The sequence below is a fragment of the Scyliorhinus canicula genome, chromosome 2, assembly GCF_902713615.1.
Source record: "Scyliorhinus canicula chromosome 2, sScyCan1.1, whole genome shotgun sequence".
In the NCBI taxonomy this organism is placed as follows: domain Eukaryota; kingdom Metazoa; phylum Chordata; class Chondrichthyes; order Carcharhiniformes; family Scyliorhinidae; genus Scyliorhinus; species Scyliorhinus canicula.
This window is the reverse complement of record NC_052147.1, coordinates 209,547,977-209,572,366: the sequence shown is the minus strand read 5'-3', so window position 1 is coordinate 209,572,366 and position 24,390 is coordinate 209,547,977. Positions and strand designations below refer to the sequence as shown.

The following is a 24,390-nucleotide window of genomic DNA, read 5'->3' as shown; positions in this document are numbered from 1 at the left end:
GAATATATATTGTTTTTAAAAACCTAAACGTAACTTAAACTCACAATTTATTGCATGAAGAAAACATTCTCAAAAATTCTAAAACCTGAAAAATACTCAAAAGTAATTTTTATACTTACTCATTTGACAAAGCTTACTTGACAACTTGTAGTCTCGATCCATTATTGCCTTCAAAAACTATGAAAACAAAAACATAATAAAAGCATGACATTTTTTTGAAGGAATCGAATGACAGCTGCTATTTAAGGCAACATTACTGTTCCATTTAATTATTGGCCCTTTCAATTACATCAACCAACACAATTAGATTATCTACATAATTTTGATGTGTTAATGAGATGAGCAGTAGCAAGAAGTATTGCAAAAGGTCACAACGCATTAAATGACATTACAAACCTATGAATATTACTTAAATTCTCTAAAAATAATTGAATTATCAAGAGTAAAGTCAAACATTATCTCTACAACAATGATGTTGCAAACGGTAGTTAGCCGGTGTGGTGATCGTAGATTTACTAGATACAAAACAACTGAGCAAACACCAGAGGGAGAGCTACAAATACACCGGGACAGGATGTACAATTTTCTTTAACGATGTACAGAAAATATGTTAAGAGAAAAAGGGGGATGTGGTGATCACAAGTTAACCAGATGCAACACAACTGAGCAACCACTAGGGGGAGCACGGGAGAGCCATATAAATAGATCAGGACAGGAAGTGAGGACACACTTCACAGCAGGCGGCCTGGTAAGCAGGACACACAGCAAGCAAAGCTGGTAGTTAGCACTGGAAGGTCGTTCTAGGTCGAGCTCTGGAAACTGAACGAACTCACAATAAAGCATCTTCTCCACACTTGAGACTACGAGCTTTATTAAGACACGAGTAGCAACACAGCCGGGTCTCAAGAAAAAATTATTTGACTTCTTTGAGGAAGTGCTAACCAAAACGAAAATGCAACAACAGGGTTTAGTTTTTAGTGTTTAGTTTCCAAGTGACATTTGACAAAATTCAACACAAAGGGGATTAATTAAACAAAACGTTATGGGGATTGGGATAACTTTTGGGAATGGACAGGAAAGAAGCTGAAGGGTCAGAAACATCCAATACTTGTTAGAAGTTTATTGAATGGGATGCCTTACTGTGGATCATTACTGGTTCTAATTTATATCAATGATTAGAATTCATAAAGCCAAAGTGAATGTCAGTTTTACAGATAGTACCAATCTAGGAAGGGGAAAGGAATGGAAGGGGGCAGCTAAGTAATGAAAAAAAATTGTTTGTCAAATTACATACGTGGGAAGAACAATGGTAGAAGAATTTTATGGTAGTCAAGTGTACATTAATGCACACAGGAAGGAAAAGTAACACATATCTCACAAATGGTTTTGAAATGCTGAAGAATAAAGTTTAAAAGAATCTACAAGGCTCAGTATTAAATTAGTGAACCTAATATAATCCCCCACTTGGTGTAATAACACGTTGTTATAAACCTGCAAATACTCTCGTTCAGCATGACCATGTCACAAGAGTTCTAGTTATATATTAAAATATTGCTTCTTTATTGTTAAGACTTAATTCTATTATTATTTTCCATCAGATTATCTGTTTGACAGTCACACTGTGGTTGACATACTTTGACCATCACACGTTGTCGATTGGCTCTATATATTATCTAAAGCTGATGATTTAGCAGATCTCCCATGATATTGTTTACAATGAGTTACAGATACATTCGGGGGGCCATACCCATGAAAGAAGGGTGGAAGGTAGATTTGAAGGGTAGGGGGTGCAGAGCAGGTAAACAGGGGCCTCTCAGAGATTGGGTGAGGGGTGCCGTTCCTGGGGGGGGGGCTCCTGTAAGGTAATGTGGGGACCTGAAGACGCGGGGGCCCCAGGGACCCCATAGCAGGGTCTGCTCACTTGGGAGAGTGTGGGGTAATGTCCATGTGTGAGGGTAGGTGACATTGCCCATGGGTGTGGGTGACTCACAAGCTCACTTAGAGATTGGAGCAGTGTTTCAAAATGGCATCCCGATCTCTGATATCAGCTCCCGAGTGATGAAAAAAAATCCAAGTGTGGGCTAAACCGGTGTGAAACTCCTCAGGTCCCAAAAAGGATGAAGGAATGATAGTTGTGGAGAATTCGCTGGCAGAGCCAGCGAGAAACTCCCTGAAAAACGCGCCACAAATGTCACTCGGCGCGATTCTCCGGAAAGGTATTTAAAAGTATGCTAGTGAGCAGGAGCTGCTGCGAGCTTCCCAGTGAGGCTGGGAACACTATTCAACATTAATTGGTCAACTTAATAAGACCCCACAGGCTTCATGCCACAAATGAAGGCTTGCCAGCCGATTCGCTGGGACTACGGTCACCAGCCCCCCGTTAACATGGTTGAGCTGCACTTGCGTGGCCAACCTCACTCAGCTCACAGAAATGGCACCTGGAGGACCGGCCCTAAGATTTGGAGACGCAGACCTGGAGAGGCTATTAGATGCAATGGAGGCCTTGAGGGATTTCCTGGTCACTTGAGGGTCACTCGAAGGTCCCGGAGGGTGAGCCACAACACAGCAGTGCCGCCTGGGACGAATTGGAACGGCCGTCAGCTCGGGGACCTTCCTTCACCTCCTCTGCCCTTCAACACCCCTCTCAACCCTTTCTTCATGACCAGCACCCCCATCACCACTGTAAACCACACGTGCGGTTAATGATGCCCTCGGTATCTGCAGGAAAAGCTCTCCCAAAATCATTAGGAGCTGGCCCAGACTGTTGGAGGGGTGCTGGATGTAAGAATATTCATGACCTTTGAGGAATGGGCCCAGCAGGTGATGGGGGTGGCCGAGGTTCCCTCTCAGATGGGAATGGCCAAGGCACTGTAGAGCTTGTCCCAGGCACAGGTGGGCATTGCTGAGGCACTGCAGAGCATGAAGGCCATGGAACGTGGTAAACAGCTGGCTGCATTCACCTCTGATGTGCATCCTGGGGACACAAATACAAGTAGCAATACAGCAAGGAAGGCTTAGCACGTTCAGAATCACTGAGGGCACCGGTAAAGGGGGACAAAAGGCGGGGGTGGGTGGGTGGGTAGAGTGGAGCAGCACTATCGGGAGAGTAGGGTATTGTTGGACACCTGTGAAATATTTCACCACAACAGTACGACGCCTCTGTCACTTTCTTCCAAATGCGGGCCAACATTCAAACCCTTGGCCCATCTCTCCAAGCATCCTCCTTCCCCAGGCACGCCCAATGCTGGTGATGGGTGTGAGCAGGCACACCCAATGCTGGCGATGGGTGTGAGCGAGCACTTAGCAGACAGGCAGGGGTCAGACTATGGCATTGATTGAGGAGTACCATCTCTCGGCGGGTTATCATCACCTCCCCTGCCCTCGACAGTGACTCGCTGACGGTACCAAATCCAACAGTACGGAAGGAGAGGGGGTGCTGGTCCAACGTCTCTTTATCATCCTCGTCCTCAACCTCCAGCAGGTCACCCCGCTGCTCTACCAGGTTGTGGAGGACACAGCAGCCCACCACAAATCGGGGTGATGTACTGCAGGGCACCACCGGAGCAGTCGAGGCATCAGAACCGCAATTTGAGCAGCTCGATGCACCGCTCAATGGCGGCCCGAGTGGCCACATGAGTATCGTTGTATCGGGTCTCCACTTCGGTCTCCGGCCTCCATACTGGCGTCATTAGCCAAGTCCTCAGCGGAACCCCTTATTCCCCTAAGAGCCAGCCGTCTATCCTAGTGTGGTCCTAAAAGAGGCAAGGGGTGTCTGACTGTCCCAGGATGTCGGAAGCGTGCACGCATGTGCATGATCTTCATGTGGTGGTCACACGCAGGCTGTATGTTCAGGGAGTGGAACCCCTTTCTGCTAACATAGGGCACTCCCGGATGGCCCAGTGAGTGCAAAGCGACATGCGTGAAGTCTATCAATCCCTTGACCTGGGGCAGTCCGGCGATGGCACAGAATCCTGCTGCCTGGACATCTTATTGGGCTTCATCCATGCCAAAGTTTATATAGTTCTCCGCCCAGGAAAACAGCACATCCGTGGCCTGTTGGATTGTGGGTTGTGGCCTGTGAGAGATCCCAAACAAGCCCCCACTCAAGCCCTGGAATGATCCCGAGGGGTAAAAGTCCAGGGCTGCAGTGACCTTGATTACGACTGGGAGCAGATGTCCTCCTCCTCAATGTGGTGCCAAGTCTGCGAGGACATGGCACAGATGTTGCACCAACTCCTTGTTGAGACGGAGCCTCCTGTGCCACACACTATGCGTCATTTGTTCAAACGACCAGGGACTCCTCTCCACCCTGGGTCACCGCGGGCCACCCCCTCTGGGTCTCACCCTGGCCTGGGTCCTCAGGATGTGGGGCGGGTCCCTATACATGGGCCGCCTCCTCGAGCCTCTGCAGACGCTGCTGCTGCCATCTCAGGTGTCTGGCTGCTCAGCCTACCAGCAGCACCATTAGGGCCTGTTCTGTGCGGTCCAAAATACTGTCCATAGAGTTCAATATCTGTAAGAAATTGGAAGCACATGATGGCTCCCTCCATTCTCCCATTGATCCCCCCCACCCCCCAACCTGGAATATTTTGCCAAAGCATGACCAGTCGCAGAGGGCCCTCCTCAACGTACCCCAGACACTGTACCGCTGACATCCGTACATAACTTCACCTGGACCGGTCGCTGGTCCCCTCCCAATGGCACTCACCCACCGCCAGCCATGAACAGGTCCCTGGAGCTGTGTCCCATCCCTTGGGTGTTCGGATGTTGGCTGATGCGTGTGTGGCATTGCCTCCCACAGTGTTCAGGCACAGTGTCCAGGCATCACGGTCTGATTGGCATGCTTGGCAATGACTCCCATCTGCTACATGGCCCGCCTACCAACGGGAATCTACTTGAGTTGTGAGATATGCTCACTTAACTTCGCTGCCAATCCCCCATTAGCCGCATGACCAGAGGCCCAGCAGTCAGTGGGGGTTATGAGTGGTCGGTTGGGTAAACAGGCAGGGCATGGGTTGACCGTGGAATGGCTACACACAATCCAGGGATTGGCATGGTGGAGCCCCCCTCACCAGCGTCTCGGCCCCCCCCATTCTATGACGGCCCACCCCCAGCTGAGGGTGTCCTCATCCCCCACCAAGCACAAGCCCAGCGCTCCCGGGCTCTTTGCCTTTGAGCAAAGATGGCTACTCACCTTCTTGGCTCCCTGCAGTAGCCTTTCCGCCAGAGTCACATTTTTAAAAAGGAGTACTAATCGGCGCCAGCATGACCACTTTCTGGGGAGGCCGGTGAATCTCGGGAGGCTATTAGATTTGGGGTGGCTCACGTTAATTGTATGGAAATAGGGCTTAAGTGGTGATAATTGGTTTCTCGCCACGCTACGGCAGGATCCTGATTTTGCTTACGGGAGTGGGCTGGTTGCATCGCAAACTGTTTGGCGCCTGGCGCGATTCTCATTTTCGGCGTCTCCTGCTATTCACTGGCCTCATCTTGCTCGAGCGAGAGCGCAATGACGCCGGAGAATCGTGCCCACAGAAACTTTTCTATTAAATTGCGCCCAAGGAATATGTCATGTAACTATAGAACAGGCGGATGAGTAAGCTTCCAGTGGCCATAATACAAGGCAAAGTTAATGTTGCCCTTGAGAACCATGATTAATTAAGGACAGGCAGGATCAATCTGTAAATGTCAAGTTGTGTTTGACAAATGTAAAAGTGTTTTTGAGCAATTAGGTAGTGCATTGGTAAAGGAAATGTAGTGGATTTTCTGTATATAAATTTTTAAAAGAAGTGTTTGATATGGTTTGGACCTGTGTTAATGGGCTGACAGGATTAAAGAGCAAATAGTGATTCATTCACCCACTACAACTGTATAAGTAGTTCTCATGTAAAGTGTTCTGTTTCCAAACTCTGAATGTAAAGAAGAGATTGGATGGAAAATCAGTGGGTCCATTGTAGGCATGTGGTCCTTCTTTCCATATTTTCTTCTACTGTGCCCAAGCAATCCTTCGCACGCAAGTGGAATATGAGGAAAACTTTCCTCATCAAGTTCAAGACCAGGCTTTTCAAAGTGGACTGAGGTTTTCAAATAAAAACATTACTGAAGGTACTCAAAGAACCAAAATACACCTTTATAGCTTCATTTAATTATGCCATTTGAAAATATCTAATGTTTTGTATATTTATGTTATAAAGGTGATGGACAATTAACCATCAAACCATGGAGAAGGCTCCATGAACATCCCTTCTTTGATGATGGTAGAACCCAGCATTTCAGTGGAAAAAGTCAAGACTGAGGCATTTGTCACCATTTTCCACCAGAAATACCAAGTGGATGATGCACCCTGGTCTCTTCCTGAGGTTCTCGGGTTCTAAGCTTCAATCATTAGCAAATTGATGGAAGGTATCATTGACAACATTATCAAGAAGCACTCACTCAGCAAAAACCTGCTTACCGACGTTCAGTTTGGATTTCACCAGGCTCACTCTGGCCATGGTCCGAACACGGGGCAAAAAAGGCTGAATTCATCAAATGAGAATACTGCCCTTAACTTCAAGGCAGCATTTCACTGTGTTTGGCACTGAAAAGACATGACAAAATTGAAGTCAATGGGAACCGGGGGGAAACTTTCCACTGGTTGGAGCTATGCAGAGCACAAAAGAACATGGTTGTGATTGTTGCGGCCAATGATCTCAGGCCAGGGCACTGCTGCCGGAGCTCCTCAAAGTGGTGTCCCAACCCCAGCCACCTTCATCAATAATCTCACCTTCATCAGGAGGTCAGAAATTCGGATGTTCACTGACGATTGCAGTGTTCAATATAATTCACAACTCCTCAGATACTGAAGCAGTCCATGTCTGCATACAGCATGACCTCTACAACATTCAGGCAAGGCGAAGTGGCTAGTAACATTTGTGCCACACAAATACCGGGAAATGACCATCTCCAAAACAACAGAATCCCACCATTCCTCTTTGACATCTAATGGCATTACCACCACAGAAAACCCCACCATCAATACCCTGGGTGTTACCATTGACCCGAAACCTAACTGGGACAGCCATATAAATATTATGACAATAGGAGCAGGTCAGAGGCTGCAAATTCTTCATGAGTAACTCGGCTCCTGAATCCCTAAAGCCTGACCAGCATCTACAAGGCACAAGCTGGGAATGTGGTAGGATTCTGTCCACTTGTCTGCATGCCCCAACACTTAAGAAACTCAACACCAGCCAGGACAAATCAATCCATTTGATTAGGACCCCATCTACCACTTTAAACATTCACTCCCTCCACCACCACGGCACAGTGTTAGCAGAGTATGCCATCTATAGCATGCACTGCAACAACTCACAAAGCCTCCTTTAACAGTGTTTTCCAAGCATGCAGCCTCTATCACCTGGAAGGACAAGGGTTGTAGACACAAAGAAACACCAAGCTATACATCAGTGTTTTTCAAACTATTTTTCCAGGGACCCATTTTTACCAATCAGCTGACCTTCGCCACCTATGCTGGCCGACCTTTGCGACCCATGCTGACCGATCATAGTGACCCACGCCGGTCAACCTTCGCGACCCGATATTTTTGCTTACCTTTAATGCGACAGTTGAACCTGCTTGGTCCTTACGATCTCACTTGCTTTGTCACTCAAATGTTACTTTTCTGTATGTGTTGTTCATCAGTGGTCCTGGAGCTCACACCAGCACTACTTTGTCCTGCTGTGGACTCTAAGAAAAACTCTCCAACAGATTTCAGTTGTGAGATCCTGGCCTATTTGTGTCTCTCGCCCTTTCTTCCTTATTCCAAAACAATCCATCTTCAGTTCTTCACACATTCCTGGTACTTGTTTGCTGGCATCTACAATATGGACAAATCTCGCCTCAGTAATTTCACGCCCAGAGCACATGATGTCAGTGTACAGGTCACATGACCTGCTCTCTGCCGCTGCTTCTGGCGGGAAGACTCCATTGTTTTTTTAAAAATGTGCTCCTGGGACAGTGTCTTGACATCTGGAAGAGGCGATCTGCCCTGCTGGGCACTGGGCTTGTGCTCTGCTACATCCGGCTCAGGGAGCATGCATGCGTGGGATGGTTGGCATTTTTAAAATCCAGTTGCGACCATTACGCATTTCTTCCTGCGATCGGGAGCGCAACCCTCTCGATACGTGCCTGCGACCCATGGGTGGGTCGCGACATTAAGTTTGAAAATGATTGCTATACACTATCCTAACTTGCAACAAAATCACTGTTCCTTTGTTGGGTCAAAATCTTGGAATTCTCTTTCTAATATCGCTGTTGGTGTAGCTGTTATGTCCTCTGGTTCCCATAAGTTAGAAATAATCACAATTTAGACTCAAAAATGCTGGAGCTTCATTGGGTGCATTTCTTACTACTCTCCACATGGTTAGCGGACTGATGCATTGTTACTTGGCAAATTACTGCAGCACAATAATTAATATGGTGGTCCAGGATATAGATTCACACAATTAGTTACACGCTTTCCATGAATAATATCACAATATAACAGACAATATAACAGTACCATACACACAATTAGTTACTAGCTTTCGATGAATAATATCACAATATAACAGACAATATAACAGTACCTATGTCACATGAACTGCAGAGATTCAAGAGGGGCTCAACACCACTTTCTCAAAAGCAATTGCAGAGAAATTGGCCTTGCCAGTGATATTAACATCCCATCACGGAAGAAAGAACAAATCCAATTTCAAGGGGTTTCTTGTTTTCCCAATATTACCAGGTTAAAATCATAGTTAACTGATATTTAAACTTAATAGCACTCCTTTCTTTTCACATCTAAAATGTGGGTGGGATCACAAAAGCTGATCTATTTCAACTCTTGGAACGATTTACATTCTTTTTCGAATGTGTTTCCAACAAAGCTGCATTAGATCATGCATTTAAAATATTTTCAGAACATCTGCATCAGCTAAAATATTTGCTTTTACCATGAGTAGTACCGTGTCATGTTTCTGCTCTGAAATTACAACTACATGTTATATACGTCATCTTAATAATAGAGTGCAACCCTCAGGCCAGCAGGTGACACTGCATCACTGCTCCTCAACTGCCAAGAAGTGCTTATTGAATAAAAGGTTATGAAAATACACCAATCTTGCTGCACACAATGAAAATATTCATCCTGCAACATACTGTTTCTTCAAAAGCAATCCAAACAATGTTGTAACACTTGAATACTGCCTGCAGTACCTTGTGGGAGTGTTGCCTGCTACGTATGTACCATCTGAATGCAGTTCACAAAATTACTGTAAAAGGTGTGATTTTCCTTTTACTTGCTTGTGGGGAATGCCAATTTCCCAGATAAATGAAGAAATGTCATGTTGTTGCCCCGACTGCACTGCATTGAAATCTCATAGCATACTTTGAAATACAAGTGAACCTTAACGTAAAATGGGAAATAACAGGGATTGGCTTTCCCACAACATACTTCAGGCATGATGTTCCTGCTGGGTGTCCAGCAGCTGCCCTACATTCATTAACATATTTAGAATTTGTTGTAAGAGATGAATTACTAACTTCTTTTATGAAGAATACAATAGCATGACTATATCATCTATTTAAATACAACTATTACATCACCATTGGAAGCAAGGGCACAGACTTTCTGCATCAGCTTGCTTCCTTGCAGGTGGCATAGAATAAGGTAGACTGCAGGACGATATTATCCACTGTAATCCCTGCCAAGCTACATCATTCCTCCTTAATGCAAAAAAAGTCTCCATTAAGTAAGGGTTCATCCCCCATTACAAAATGAGACCCTTAAATTGTACTAAGGACTACTTTCCTGCAGCGACCAACTACAGAGATATCAATACTTGCCAGTAGGAAAGAAGCAAATTTAAAATGAGAGATCCTGAAAACATCTTTAACATCTTTGGCCATGATGTTAAATCATGATGTGATTAGATGCTGAATCCAATACCTTTCTTTGTTGCTGAGAGAAGAGTGACAGCAATGGCAAACACTGCACAGAGATGAGCCCAAGAGAGGGTATGACCATGATCCTGGGATATGGGATGTGGTCAGAAAAGGAAGTAATTCTAGCCTCTGGTATCAATCAATACTGAGAAGAGAGGGAGTGGTTAACAGTGCTGGAGCAGGATTTTTACTTCCAAATGTGAAAGAATGGTGGTGGCTGGGTAATGAAAATAGTCGGTTTCTTTTCACCATTTTTACCATGGGCAACTTTTAGGAGAATGGGCGAAGAATGGCCCTGGAAACTTGCCCAATTCAGCAATAAGTTTTGTAAAGCTAGTTAAGAAGTTCACTGAGAGCTCAGAGGTCTAGTTTGGGATTTTGGTGGTGTACACAAGTTGCAAGCTGCGTCAGAGGTGCAGATGTGGGGTATGGAGGTCGCAATGTAGTGGGGACTCAATCATGGCTTGGGAGAAGGGCTGAGAGACAAACTCAGCCATTGGTACATCGGTACCATCTTGGATGTGCTCATATAGTGGGGAGTGTGTTGTACATGCACTCGAGCAGTACAGGGGATTTCAACCTTTTAGCAATGCAGGAATATGAAGAGGGGGTATGGCTTCCAGACAACATTATTTGGAATCCAGCTCAATACAAGGGAGGCAGTAGCTGGCAATGGGAACACAACTCTCAGATTTTGGGTCAAGCAGCAATGAGGAGCAACATCCTCTGCAAGAAAGGAAAAACCTTGGGCATGTGGAGGGCACAGGGGAAGTTCAAGGGGCAGGGAGGCAATTTCGGCCGGTCCTCAGCAAAATACCAACCAGCGAAGACAGAAGCTAGCCGGAGATTACCAAGTGCCACAAAGGATTGCAATTCTCCAGGAAGATGCTCAGAGATTTGTGGTGGAGGACCTCACATGTCATAGAACTGCTCACCCATGCCCTTCTAGTACTTTCAAAGTCATTGTGGCCTGGAATTTATTCACCTTTGGGTCCTTCCAAGGATCAGTTGCGGACCTTGGCTGCACACCACTGCAACCTACAGATCCCTGATACTCTTTTTGGGTGAGTGGGACAGTAATAGATAGATGGAGCCTCACTGGTACAAGGGGCAGTTGTTTTGCATCCATTACAGGATTCCCTCAGGCACAGGGCATCATTAATTGTACCCATGTGCCATCATGACAGACCAGCCAATGAGATTCATCAACAGGAAGGGCTTCCACATACTCAATCTCCAACTGCGATCAAGACAAAAGCTTCCTCCAAGGTGGTGTGCAGGCAAAGTCTGCAACTGATCCTTGGAAGGACCCAGAGGTGAATAAATTCCAGGCCACAATGACTTTGAAAGTACTAGAAGGGCATGGTGAGCAGTGCTATGAAGTGTGAGGTCCTTCACCACAAATCTTTGAGCATCTTCCTGGAGAATTGCAATCCTTTGTGGCACTATGATGCCTTCATTCTCCGCCAGTCTAGGATGCTGTAGCTCTTCATTCCAACCACTATAACTACCTAGATGGATTCTAAGGGTCAAGGATTATTCCTCGAAGAGATGGCTACTCACTCCTTGACAGGACCTAAAAGCTAAGGCGCAGAGAACCAAACCATTTGTTCACAAATGATGAGTACACTGTTGGGCTTCTGCAGATGCAATTCCAGTGCCTAGACCAGTCAGGCCAGACCCTGCAGAACACTCCTGCAGTGGTTTCATGCACTGTGATATCTAGGGGCGGCATGGTGGCACAGTGGTTAGAACTGCTGACTTACAATGCCAGGGATACCAAGTGCAATTCCAGCCTTGGGTGACTGTGTGGAGTTTGCAATTTTGCCCCGTGTGTGCATGGGTTTCCTCTGGGTGCTCCGGTTTCCCAATTCTGCACTGTAGGAATTCTATGTTCTATCTACTATGTTCTCAATAACACCAACCTGTGGAAAGGTGTAGAACTAGATGAGGATAAAACCCCAGAACGACACACTCATTGGAAGAGGAGGAAGATCAGGATATGGTAGAGGAAGACAGACATGCCCTGGCCATCAATCTCCAAGCACTTATCAGCTGAGCCTTTCTAACTCAGGATAGCATGGGTCTGGAACTCACTATAAGCTGCCTGTAAGAACACTTGTATAGATGACAGAGCCTGGAATTGATCCATTACTACTCTTTTATTATCCAAAGGTTTCGTAGTCCCCAAAGGGACTCTTGCTTCCCATCACCACCTCTTCCCTCTTTTCAACCTCACCATTAAAGCAATAAAGCTCACATTTTTGGTTTCATATATCATTACTTAAATAATGGGTGCGATTCTCTGGTCTCATTGCGCTCTCGTTCGAGCCAAATGAGGCCGGTGAATAGTGGGAGAGGCCAAAAATGAGAACCACGCCAGACACCAAACGTTTGCGTTGCGACCAGCCCAGTCCCTAGACAAAATCGGGATCCTGCCGTGCAGTGGCAAGAAACCAATTATCACCATTTAAGCCCTATTTCTTTACAATTAATGGAAGCCACTCCATATCTAACGGCCTACCATCATTCGTTGGCCTCTCCAGCAAGTGGTCACGCTGGTGCCGAATAGTACTCCTTTTGAAAAAGTGAATCTGGCAGAAGGGCTTCTGTGGTGAGCCGAGGAGGTGAATAGCCATACTTGCTCACAGGCAAAGAGCCCGGGGCACTGGGCTTGCCACCCCAGTGCCTGGCTGAGGGTGAGGGACTCTCCTCAGGGGTGGGCCATCATGAGAGTGGGGGGGGGGGGGCAGGGGGCGGGCACTGGGGAGCAACTTGGGGGGGGGGGACAGCACTACCAGGCCAACCCCTAGACCCTTGTCCCTGCTCATCTGCCCGACTGACCACCCATAACCCGATCAACTGGTGGGTCCTCTGGCCATGCGGCTAAAGGCTACTGCTAATAGGGAATTGGCAATCGTGTTTAAGTGAGCACTTCAAGCACGGATTTCCGTGGGTCAGCAGGCTATGGGGGAGTCATTGCCTGGCATCCCAATCAAACCATGATGCATGGACACTGCGCTTGAACACTGCGGGAGGCAACACCACACACGCGGCAGCCAATATCCAAACACCTGGTGGATGGGACACAGTTCTGGGGACATTTCCACGTCGAGAGGGTGGATGAGTACTACGGGAAGGCGGGATGCCTGGAGAGATGGGCCAAGGGTTCAGAGATCGGCCTGCATAGCGGAAGAAAGTGACAGAGGTGTCACATTGGTGGTGCACAAGAGTGTTTATTGTGTTTAACAATTCCCCACTCTCCCGATGGTGCCACCCCCCCCCCCCCCCCCATCCACCACACCCTACGTCTCCCCTTTCCCCAATGCCCTCATGGATCCTCGCTGTGCTTAGCCATCCTAGCTCTACCGCTACATCTATGTGTTTCCCCAGGATGCACACATGAGGTGGAGGCAGCCAGCTGCTTACCGCACCTCTTGGGCTTCGATGCCCCTGGCAAGTGTCCTCTGGGGGCTCTGGGGCCTGAGAGCCCGGGTGCACTTGGCTGAGGCACCTGCACAGCCGTGCTGCCCTGTTACGGGTGCTGACTGCGAAATGCGGCCTCATCAGAAGGCGGGAACTCGGGGGAGCTGGTGACCACCGTCGCCATTCCATGGGACGAGTCTGGGTTGCCACCCAGCGTCCCCTCCTCCTGGTCGGTGCCCATAGAGCCCTAGGGTTCACCTGGGGACGGAGGGGCAGCTGGTTCGAGCCCCGGCTGCCTCTGCATCACCTGACTGCGAGCCCTGGTGGCTCACCATCGTCTGCATCATCGTGTTGAAGCCCTCGGCGATGCTCCTCAGTGACTAGGACATGCTTTGTAGCACCTCGGCAATGCCCATCTGCGTCTGGGACATGCTCCCCAATGCCCCGGCCATTTACATCTGAGAGCGGGACATGTCCCGCAGAACCTCATCAAGGTTAGCCTGGTGCTGGGTCACAACCCCAGTGAGGCGGACATTCTGCCAAGACCCTCAGCCATGGCTGTGCGATGCCTTGGGCACCTTCACTGATGGTGCCAACGTTGTTCACCAGGCTCTCCATTGAGGTCGCCACCCTAGAAGTGTTGGCCTCGGTGCCATGTATTACTGGCAACATCTCCTGCGCCCACAGCCTCTGGGACTTCTCCAATCGGCCATGGATCTGCTGGCGTGTCGCTGACATCTCCCTCTGAGTGTTCTGGCCGCTCCCTATCATCTCCATCAGCTCTGGGAATTCCCACTTGGGTTCTGGGATCCAGCAGACCTCCGACTGCTGTCTCGCCTGGATGTTCCTGCCTCCACCGGATGTACATCAACTGCAGTGTGGTGCTCACCAGATTATGACCCAGAAGCTTGACCACTAACATTTCCCAAAAAGGTGCATGTATCTGTGCTTGTGGAGGGTGAGAATGAGAGCTGTGATGCCTCGATCGTGTCTTCATCAGAGCTCCCCTCCGAGGTGGACTCGTGTGAGGCTGGAGAGAGTTCCACCCAGGATGGGCCGGTGCTGTTGGCTGGAGGACCTGCGGGAGAATGGACATGTGGTCAGTGGGTCAGTCAGTATGGCAATCACTACTCGCGTTTGACAGGTCCTTCCGGTGGAGCCTGGTGGTTCCTCACCTCAGCAGCTTCCGCCAGCCTCCACGTTGGTGACTGCCCGATCCTCGCCCACCCAAGTCACCTCCAGGGCCTGTACCTCGAAGGAGGTGAGAATTCTCAAGTCCAGCACCCCACCGCCAGTATGGACGCTCTCCAGGTGATTGTGGGAGAGCTTTTCCTGGATGGGGGGGGGGGGGTTGAAGGATGGGGGGTTGAAGGGAGAGTGGGCTGGGGGAGGGTTGGGGGTTGCATGGAGCATTGGGGAGGTGGGGTGGATGCTCGCATAGGGCAGAAAGGTCTTGGCTGAGGGGGGTGTGCGTTGGTGTCCACTCACCTGTGCTGACCTTTTCCTGGCACTGGAGGCCAGTCCTTCTAGGCACACTCCCCGCGCTTACAGCTGCTGCTACCTCGTCCCAGACAGCACTGGCTTCCCTGTGACTGACCCTCCAGGACCTTTCGGGGAACAGGACATCTCTCCTGGCCTCCACTACATCTAGGAGCCTCCCCAGATCTGTATCCCCGAATCTTGGGGCCGGTCTCCTAGGCGCCATTATTGCGAGTTGGGTGGGGTTGGGCTGAGCAAGTGCTGCTCAACCTTGTTGGTGGGGGACTGGCGAGCGCAATGCCGACGAATCGGGTGGTGTGCCTTCATTTGCGGCAAGAAGCCCGAGGGGCCTTTTAAGTGGAATAATTTACGTTGAATAGTATTGCCAGGCTGGCTGGGCTGAGCACCGACCGGGAAGCTCACGGCAGTTCCTGCTCGCTACCACACACAGAAATCTTTACGGAGAATCGCGCCCAATGTTAAAAAATAAAGTGATGCACATTTACAGGCGAGGTATACCCCAATGGCCTACTTAATCCTCTGTCCAACTCAGTGGACTTTGAGACTGGCCAATTCTTGTTCCGCTTGTGGCTTCGGATGAGGAGGAGGCAGCCTGCTCACCTAGCTCGGCTTGTGACTGAGATGCACATCATGGTTGTTCTCATCACGGAGGTGCCTGTGGAGACAACTCCAGAAGCTGATGTAGTAGCAGCCTCTGGGCCTTGCTGCACAGAGGTTCCGTTAGTCTGAAGAGCTAAAGTGGCCGACGATAATGGTGCCCCATAACGGGTAAGAGCCTCGACTTCCTTCCTTATGACTGCCACAACTCTTGACTGGCACTCCGGATGGTTGGAGGGAAGCACTATGTTGGGCACAACTGACATCTAGTCTAAATATCTCAGTATCATCAGCGCCACTGACCAGTCAAGGCAGTGGTGAGGTATGCATTTTGTGCAAGTTAGAGCATTGATGTTAGGGCGCTGCTGCTGCATTCACGCAGAGTGCTGCTGCACATGGCTCTCCATGAGGTTGGCCAATCTCTCTATAAAGGAACTCACGTATTCACAGCATTGTTGCACACATGAGCTGATTGGACTCCTGGATTCTCACCCATGACCCTGCACTGCCTCAGTGAGTTCTGACAGTTTGGAGCACACAGACATAGAATTTACAGTGCAGAAGGAGGCCATTCGGCCCATCGATTCTGCACTGGCTCTTGGAAAGAGCACCCTATGCAAGCCCACACCCCCACCCTATCCCCATATCCCAGTAACTCCACCCAACACTAAGGGCAATTTTTGGACACTAAGGGCAATTTAGCATGGCCAATCCACCTAACCTGCACATCTTTGGACTGTGGGAGGAAACCGGAGCACCCGGAGGAAACCCACGCACACACGGGGAGAACGTGCAGACTCCGCACAGACAGTGACCCAACCGGGAATCGAACCTGGGACCTTGGAGCTGTGAAGCAATTGTGCTCACCACTATGCTACAGTGCTGCACATCTGTTACTTCTGGTCCAAAATCACTCTCCTTTCTTGTGATTCCTGAAGTTCTGTGTACAACTGAGCAGGTCTATGTCTTGCCTTCCATCTACCTCCCTCACTCCCTCCTGCTCAGTCATGATGTGCTCACCACCTAGTGCCACCTTATCTAATTGTGCAGAAGGACCCACCAACATGACTGTATCTGCACCGATGGAGGCTGCTCTTGTAAGACTCTTGCTCTTATATTTTTGAAACCAGCACTTGCCCTGGTGCAGACACAGGAATTTATTGTTCCCGCTTCACCTCAGAAACTCATAATATGGTACCATTATTCAAGAAGGGAGTAGGGGAAAACCAGGAAACTACAGGCCAGTCAGTCTAACCTCAGTGGTGGGGAAACTATTGGAAGCAATTCTGAGAAATCAAATTAATCTGCATCTGGAGAGGCAGGGATTAATCAAGAACAGTCAGCATGTTTTTGTGAAGGGGATTCATGTCTGACAAACTTGATTTAATTTTTCAAAGAAGTGACCAGGTGTGTAGATGAGGGCAATGCATTTGATGTAGTCTACTTGGACTTCAGTAAGGCTTTTTTTTTTTTAAATTTAGATTATCCAATTATTTTTTCCAATTAAGGGGCAATTTAGTGTGGCCAATCCACCTACTCTGCACATTTTTGGGTTGTGGGGGCGAAACCCACGCAGACACGGGGAGAATGTGCAAACTCCACACGGACAATGACCCAGAGCCGGGATCGAACCTGGGACCTCAGCGCCGTGAGGCAGCTGTGCTAACCACTAGGCCACCGTGCTGCCCTTTCAGTAAGGCTTTTGATAAGGTCTCACACGCGAGACTGATAGCGAAGGTAAGAGCTCATGGGATCCAAAAAAATTTGGCAAATTGGATCCAGAATTGGCTGAGTGGCAGGAAACAGAGGGAGATGGTCGAGGGATGTTTTTCTGACTGGAAGCTTGGGCGGAATTCTCCGGCCCCCCGCAGGGTCGGGGAATCGCCCGGGGCCGGCGTAAATCCCACCCCTGCTGTGGCCGGAATTCTCCACCACCCGGGAATCGATGGGAGCGGGAATCATGCCCCGCCAATCGGCGTGCCCCCGCGGCGATTCTCCGGCCCGCGATGGGCAGAAGTCCCGCCGCTGTCAGGCCTCTCCCGCCGACGTGGTTTAAACCACCCCTGTGCGGGCGGGATTGGCGGCGTGAGCGGGCCCCTGGGTTCCTGGGGGAGGGTGCGGGGCGATCGGACCCTGGGGGGTGCCCCCACGGTGGCCTGGCCCGCGATCGGTGCCCACCGATCGGCGGACGGGCCAGTGCTGTAGGGGCACTCTTTTTCTTCTGCCACCGCCACGGCCTCCACAATGGCGGAGGCGGAAGAGACCCCCTCCACTGCGCATGTACCGGTGGTGACGTCAGCAGCCGCTGACGCTCTGGTGCATGCGCGGACTCACGCCGACCGGCGAAGGCCTTTTGGCCAGCCCCGACGCCGGCCGGCGTAGCGCCAAAGGCCGTTGGCGCCAGTCGGTGAAGCAGGAGCCACTCCGGCGCGGGCCTAACCCCTAAAGGTGCGGAGAATTCCGCACCTTTGAGGAGCCCGACGCCGGAATGGTTGGCGCCACTCCGCTACGTTGGGACCCCCCCCGCCCCGCCGGGTAAGGGAGAATTACGCCCCTTGTGTCCAGTGTGGTCCCGCAGGGATTACTGTTGGGGCCCTTGCTGTTTGTGGTTTATATAAATGAGTTAGACATGAATGTAGAAAGGTTGATCAGTAAGTTCACGGATGACAAGAAAATTAATGAGATGGTCAACAGTGAGGAAGACAACCTTAGATAATAGGAGGGCATAGTCGGGCTGGTCAGATGGGCTGATCAGTAGCAAATGGAATTCACTCCGGAAAAGTGTGAAATGATACACTTGGGCAGGATAAACAAGACAAAGGAATGCATGATAAATGGCAGGACCCTGGGGAGAAACGAGGATCAGAAGGTCCCTGATGTGCACGTACACTGGTCCCTTAAGGTAGCAGGGCAGGTAGGTACAATGGTTAAGAAGGCATATGGTAGGGCAGCACGGTGGCGCAGTGGGTTAGCCTGCTGCTCATGGCGCCGAGGTCCCAGGTTCGATCCTGGCTCTGGGTCACTGTCCATGTGGAGTTTGCATATTCTCCCCGTGTTTGCGTAGGTTTTGCCCCCACAACCCAAAGATGTGCAGGCTCGGTGGATTGGCCACGCTAAATTGCCCCTTAATTGGAAAAAATGAATTGGGTACTCTAAATTTTTAAAAAAGAAGGCACATGATATACTGTCTTTTCTAGCTGAGGCACTGAGTTTAAGAGCAGGGAGACTATGCTGGAACTGTATAAATGATGGTTAGAACACAACTAGAGTATCGTGTGCAGTTAGAGGAGGGATGAGATAGAACTGGCAATGCTGCAGAGGTGATTTACCAGGATGTTGCCTGGGCTGGAGAGTTTTAGCTACGAGCTACTCTCATTTCTTAGAGTGCACAGCAGGACAAAGTAGTGCTGGTGTGAGCTCCAGGACCTCTGATGAACAACATATACAGAAAAGTAACATTGAATGACAAAGCAAGTGAGATCGTAAGGGCCAAGCAGGTTCAACTATCGCTATAAAGGTAAATGAAAATGGTGGGTCGCGAAGGTCTGCCTGCGTGGGTCAGTAAGGTCGGCCAGCATGGGTCGCGAAGGTTGGCCAGCGTGGGTCGCGAAGGTCAGCAGGTTGGCAAAAAATGGGTCCCTGGAAAAAAGTTTGAAAAACACTGCTCTAACCTGTGGGAGACACTGGAAGTGCTTGAGTGAGCTAACCTTGGAGAACTGGAAGCATCTGCCATTCTGAGGCTTCCCAATGCAACTGAGTCTGTCAGAAGGAGAGGGATGCTCTCCACTCCTTCTATTTACTGTTTTAACTATTTTCACCCTTCCACTAGGGATGCCAATTTTGCATTCCCTGACTTGATCCTGGGGGCCACCCTGGCAATTTCCATGGCTCCTTCCTTTATGGTGGTTACGATACATAAATGGTGCACGCTTGTGTAATGAGATGGGATTACTTAATGTCCTTATACTTAAGGATCCTCTAGGGAAGAATGATCATAGTATGATAGAATTTCAAATTCAGTTTGAGGGCGAGAAACTGTAGTCCCACAATAGCATTCTGGAGTTAAACAGACAGATTTAGCTATAGCGGACTGTTTAGGAAGAGTAAAAGCTAGGATAGTTGACGAGCAGTGGCAGTTAATTCCTCCCAACTAAAATATATTCCAGAGAGGATGAAAGATTGTAAGAGTGGGAAAAACATCCATTGCTAAGCAAGGAAGTTAAAGGTAACATAAAGGCAAAAATTAAGGCATTTGATATTGCAAAGGCCAGTGGCAGGCGGGAAGATTGTGAAACTTTGAAAGATCAACAAAGGGTTACCAAAAAAGTAATGAAAAGAGTAATGGTAAATTATGAAAGAAAATTAGCACAAAATATAAAAAAGATAGCAAAAGATTCTATAAAGTATATAAAAGGGAAGAGTGAATGAGTTAAAGTAAATGTCCCTTGAAGGATGAGACTGGGGTGTTAATAGCGGGGAACACAGAAATGGCAGAGACACTAAATCAATACTTTGCCTCAGTTTTCATGGTGGAGGACACTAGTACCATCCCAATAGTACCTGGTAATGCAGAAGGGCGGCACAGTGGTTAGCACTGCTTCCTCACAGCTTCAGGACCCAGGTTCAATTCCAGCCTTGGGTGACTGTCTGTTTTGGATTTGTATGTTCTCCCTGTGTTGCGTGGGTTTCCTCCGGGTGCTCCAGATTCCTCCCACTGTCCAAAGATATGCAGGTTAGGTGGATTGACCACGCTAAATTGCCCCTTCATGTCCAGGGATGTGCAGGTTAGGTGGGGTTATGGGGTTACAAGGATAGTAGGGTTTCTATGATTCCATGTGGCAATAGAAAGGGAGGAACTTCAAACAATCATCATCAATAGGGAAAAAGTACTAGACAAACTATTGGAATTGAAGGAAGATAAGACGCCAAGGCCTGATGGCTTACATCCTAAGCTCTTAAAGGAAGTGGCAGAGGAGTTAGTGGATCCATTGACTATAATATTCCAAAATTCCCTGGATGTGGGAAAGGTTCCAGTGGACTGGAATGGCAGAAAGTAAGAAACTATAGACCAGTTATCAGTAAGTTTAAGATCTGTCGTTCGGAAATTGTTAAACTCCGTTATATATGGATAATGGGGATCCTGTAGGTATAGTATATCTTGATGTCCAGAAGGCATTTGATTAGGTGCCGCACAAAAGCAACAAGGTAAGATCAAATGGAATTAGGGGTGATTCATTAGCTAGATTGGCTAACTGACAGAAGACAGAGAGTCGGGAAAATGGGCCTTTTACTGGTTGGCAAGATGTAACCAGTGGGGTGCCATAGGGTTCGGTCCTGAAGCCCAAACTATTTCCAATATATATTGATTGGATGCAGGGATTTAAAATAAAGTTACTATAGCCAAATTTGCAGATGACACTAAAACAGGTAGGACAGTAAGTTGCAATGAGGAAATAAGAAACTTGCAAATGTCCCCAATGTGAACCAGGAAACAGATAGAGTGTGGGGCACAGAAGTAGAGAAACTCCTGCAGCGTGTGCAGGAGACCTTTCTGGAACAGCACATTACCAGTCCTACCTGGGAGCAAGCTGTTCTGGATCTGGTCCTTCGAAATGAAGCAGGGGCAGGTGGAGAACGTCAGAATGGGGGAGGCATTGGGAAGTAGCGATCATAATATGATGCGATTTAACATTAAATTGGAAAAGGATAGAAATTAGTCAGGGATTAAAATCCCACACTGGAAAAGAGAAAATTTTAGGGGTCTAAAAGTTGAACTGGAGCAGGTTGATTGGAACTGCTTTTTGGTGGATAAAACAGTGGATGAAAAATGGGAGACTTTCAAAGGAGAGATGAATTGGGTGCAAATTAGGTACCTACCCATAAGAAATTAATACAGGGTATCCAAAGCTAGAGTACCTTAGATGACTAAGGATATTGATGATAAAATAAGGAAGAAAAAAGAGACATATGATGCATGCCAGAATAATAATAGCAATAGAAATCAGGAAGAGTATCTCAAATGCAGGAGAGAGCCTAAGGCTGGAATAAGGAAGGCTAAGAAGAAGCATGAGGAAAGGATTGCAGGCTCTGCTAAAACAAACAGCAAAATGTTCTTCAAGCATTTAATGGTAAAAGATTAGTAAGGGATTGAGTAGGGTCCATAAGGGACAAGCAGGGTACACTGCTCTCTGAAGCGGAGGTATGGCATTACTTTATTTCTGCCTTTACCAAATTAGAAGATGCTGACAAAGGCCCAGTTGAATAAGTGGATGTTCAGCAAATGAGCAGTAGTGATAGATAAAGAAAAGGTGTAAAAAGGCTGGCAGCACTCCAGGTAGAGAAGTCACCAGGCCTGGATGGGAAGCATCCAAGATTGCTGAGAGAGGTAAGGGAGCATATTGCAGAGCCGTTGAAAGAAATTTTCCAGGCCTCTCTGAACACAGGATTAGTCCCGGGGGACTGGAAGATTGCAAATGTGACGCAGTTGTTTAAGAAAGAGGAAAAGGATAACTCAGGAAACTACAGACCTGATGGAGGCCATGATACGGGATGAGATAAATATACACTTAAGAGAAAAAGAGGTTAATACTAGACAGTCAACATGGCTTTGTCAAGGGCAGGTCATGTCTGACAAATTTAATTGAGTTCTTTGATGAGATGACACAGGCAGTGGATGAAGATAGTGCTGTGGATGTTATATATTTGGACTTTCAGAAAGCATTTGATACAATGCCACATGGCAGGTTGGTTAACAAATTAATAATGATTGGGATTGATGGGTCCTTGGCAGCATGGATTAGAAGTTGGCTAAGAGACAGGAAACAGAGGGTAGGTATGGATGGGCATTTCTCAGTCTGGAGATGAGTTGAAAGTGGTGTTCCCCAGGGCTCAATGTTGGGACCCTTGCTTTTTCTGATTTACATAAATAAAGCGTTTGGGGGCAAAATCTCTAAATTTGCAGATGATACTAAGCTAGGAAGAATAGTGAATTGTGAGGGTGACGCTGAGCAACTTCAGAGGGACATTAACAAGTTGGCCAAATGGTCAGACACCTGGCAGATGAACTTCAATGCAGCCAAATGTGAGGTAATGCATTTTGATAGAAGAACCATGGGGAGACAATATAGGCTCAATGGTACAACTTTGAGGGGAGCACAGGAGCAGAGGGTCCTCGGGGTTCAAGTGCATAATTTTCTGAAGGTGGCCAGGCAGGTTGAAACAGGTGTTGAGAAGGCTTATAGCATCCTTGGGTTTATAAAAGCAAGGATATGATGCTACATTTCTACAAATCATTGGTCAGACCACATTTGGAGTGTTGCATTCAGTTCTGGGCACCTTATTTAAGGAAGGATGTTAAAGCCCTGGAGAGAGGGCAGAGAAGATTTACTGGAAAGATACCAGCAATGAATAATTTTAGATACAAAGACAGATTGGAGAAATTGGGCTTGTTCTCCTTGAGTAGAGAAGATTAAGGGGCAACCTTATTGAGGTGTTCAAACTTCTGACCAATTTTGACATGGTAAAGAAAGATATTCTGTTTCCACTAGTTGGTATGTCAGTGACTCAGGGTACAATTTCAAGATAGTTAGCAAGAGAGCTAGCAGTGAGATGAGAAGAAGCTTCTTTACTCAGAGTTGTTGGGGTTTGGAATGCGCTTTTGAACCTCCTATGGAATCCACCTATGGGAGAGTGGTGGAGGTGGATTCCATAGGAGATTTCAAAAGAGAGCTGGATATATGTTTGAAAGTGATGAATTTAGAGGGCTACAGAGATAGGGCTGGGGAATGAGAGTAGCTAGGTTGCTCTTTTGGGAGCCGATGCAGACATGATGGACCGAATGGCCTCCTTCTGTGCCGAAAACAACAAACAAACAAACAAATGGTTACAGACAGGTTAGGTGAATGGGGCAACATTTTGGAGATGGATTTAACATGATAAGTGTGATGCTATTCATTTTGGTCAGAAAAGTGAAAAGGCAACTCATTATCTTAGAGAGAAACATCAGAGTGCTACGGTGCACTGGAATCTGGGTGTCCTCGTGCATGAATCGCGGAAAACTAGCATGCAGGTACAACAGGTAATAAGGAAGGCAAATGGAATTTTGGCCTTTATAGCGAAAGGAATAGAGTATAAAAGTGGGGAAGTGTTGCTGTAACTGTACAAGACACTGTTGAGACAGTTTTGGTCCCCTTATTTGAGGCGGGATATAGTTGCATTAGAGGCAGTTCAGTGGGGGTTCATTGGATTGATTCCAGAGATTAGGGGTTTGTTTTATGAAGAGAGATGAGCAGTTTAGGCCTTTACTCTCTTGAGTTTAGAAGAATGAGAAGATATAATTGAGGTATATAAGATGATATAAAGTATTGACAAACTAGACGTAGAGAGGAAAGTGGAGTTGAGGTAGATTGTATTGCATGGCGGAACAGGTCCAAAGGGCTGATTTATCTACTTCTGCTCCTAGTTCTTATGTTCTTCCTCCTGTTAACATCTTTTCATTGGCATTATGTGCCCTATTTTCCCACAAAGATTAGAGAAAGCCTCGATAGTCAGTGTCACAGGATGCTGCATGTATCAGTGCTGGCAAGTCCTCAATAGCTCTCGGGCTTTGAGCCTTTTTGAAGGATCAGTAAGCAGTCCAGGCTCACACTCCTCCCATTTCAAGGGGCAGCATGTTCCATCAGCTCGTCAGCTGTGTGACTGCTGGAGGTTGAATACCCCAGGAGCCTGTGATGAGGGTCTTGTGTTGCACTAATTTTGCCAAAGCAAAATCATTGAAACTTTTTCGGCAGTCGGCCCTGTTCCTCTTGACTATATTTCTGCCGACAGTCTCAGCAAGCTTGATCCATGCTTGCTTGCTTTGGTAGGATGGCTTCCTTCTACAATTCTCTTAAAGAGGAACTT

At 47.8% G+C, this 24,390-nt stretch overlaps 1 protein-coding gene across 2 annotated transcripts in view; it reads right to left on the bottom strand.

The window, feature by feature from the left end:
- erich2 (glutamate-rich 2) overlaps positions 1 to 24,390 on the bottom strand; it is a 289,680-nt gene that overhangs the window by 81,902 nt on the left and 183,388 nt on the right. For both annotated transcript variants that reach the window (XM_038789479.1, XM_038789478.1), the window contains one exon: positions 120 to 177. In XM_038789479.1, the coding sequence (XP_038645407.1) occupies positions 120 to 177 (58 nt within the window). The remainder of the gene's footprint in view (positions 1 to 119; positions 178 to 24,390) is intronic.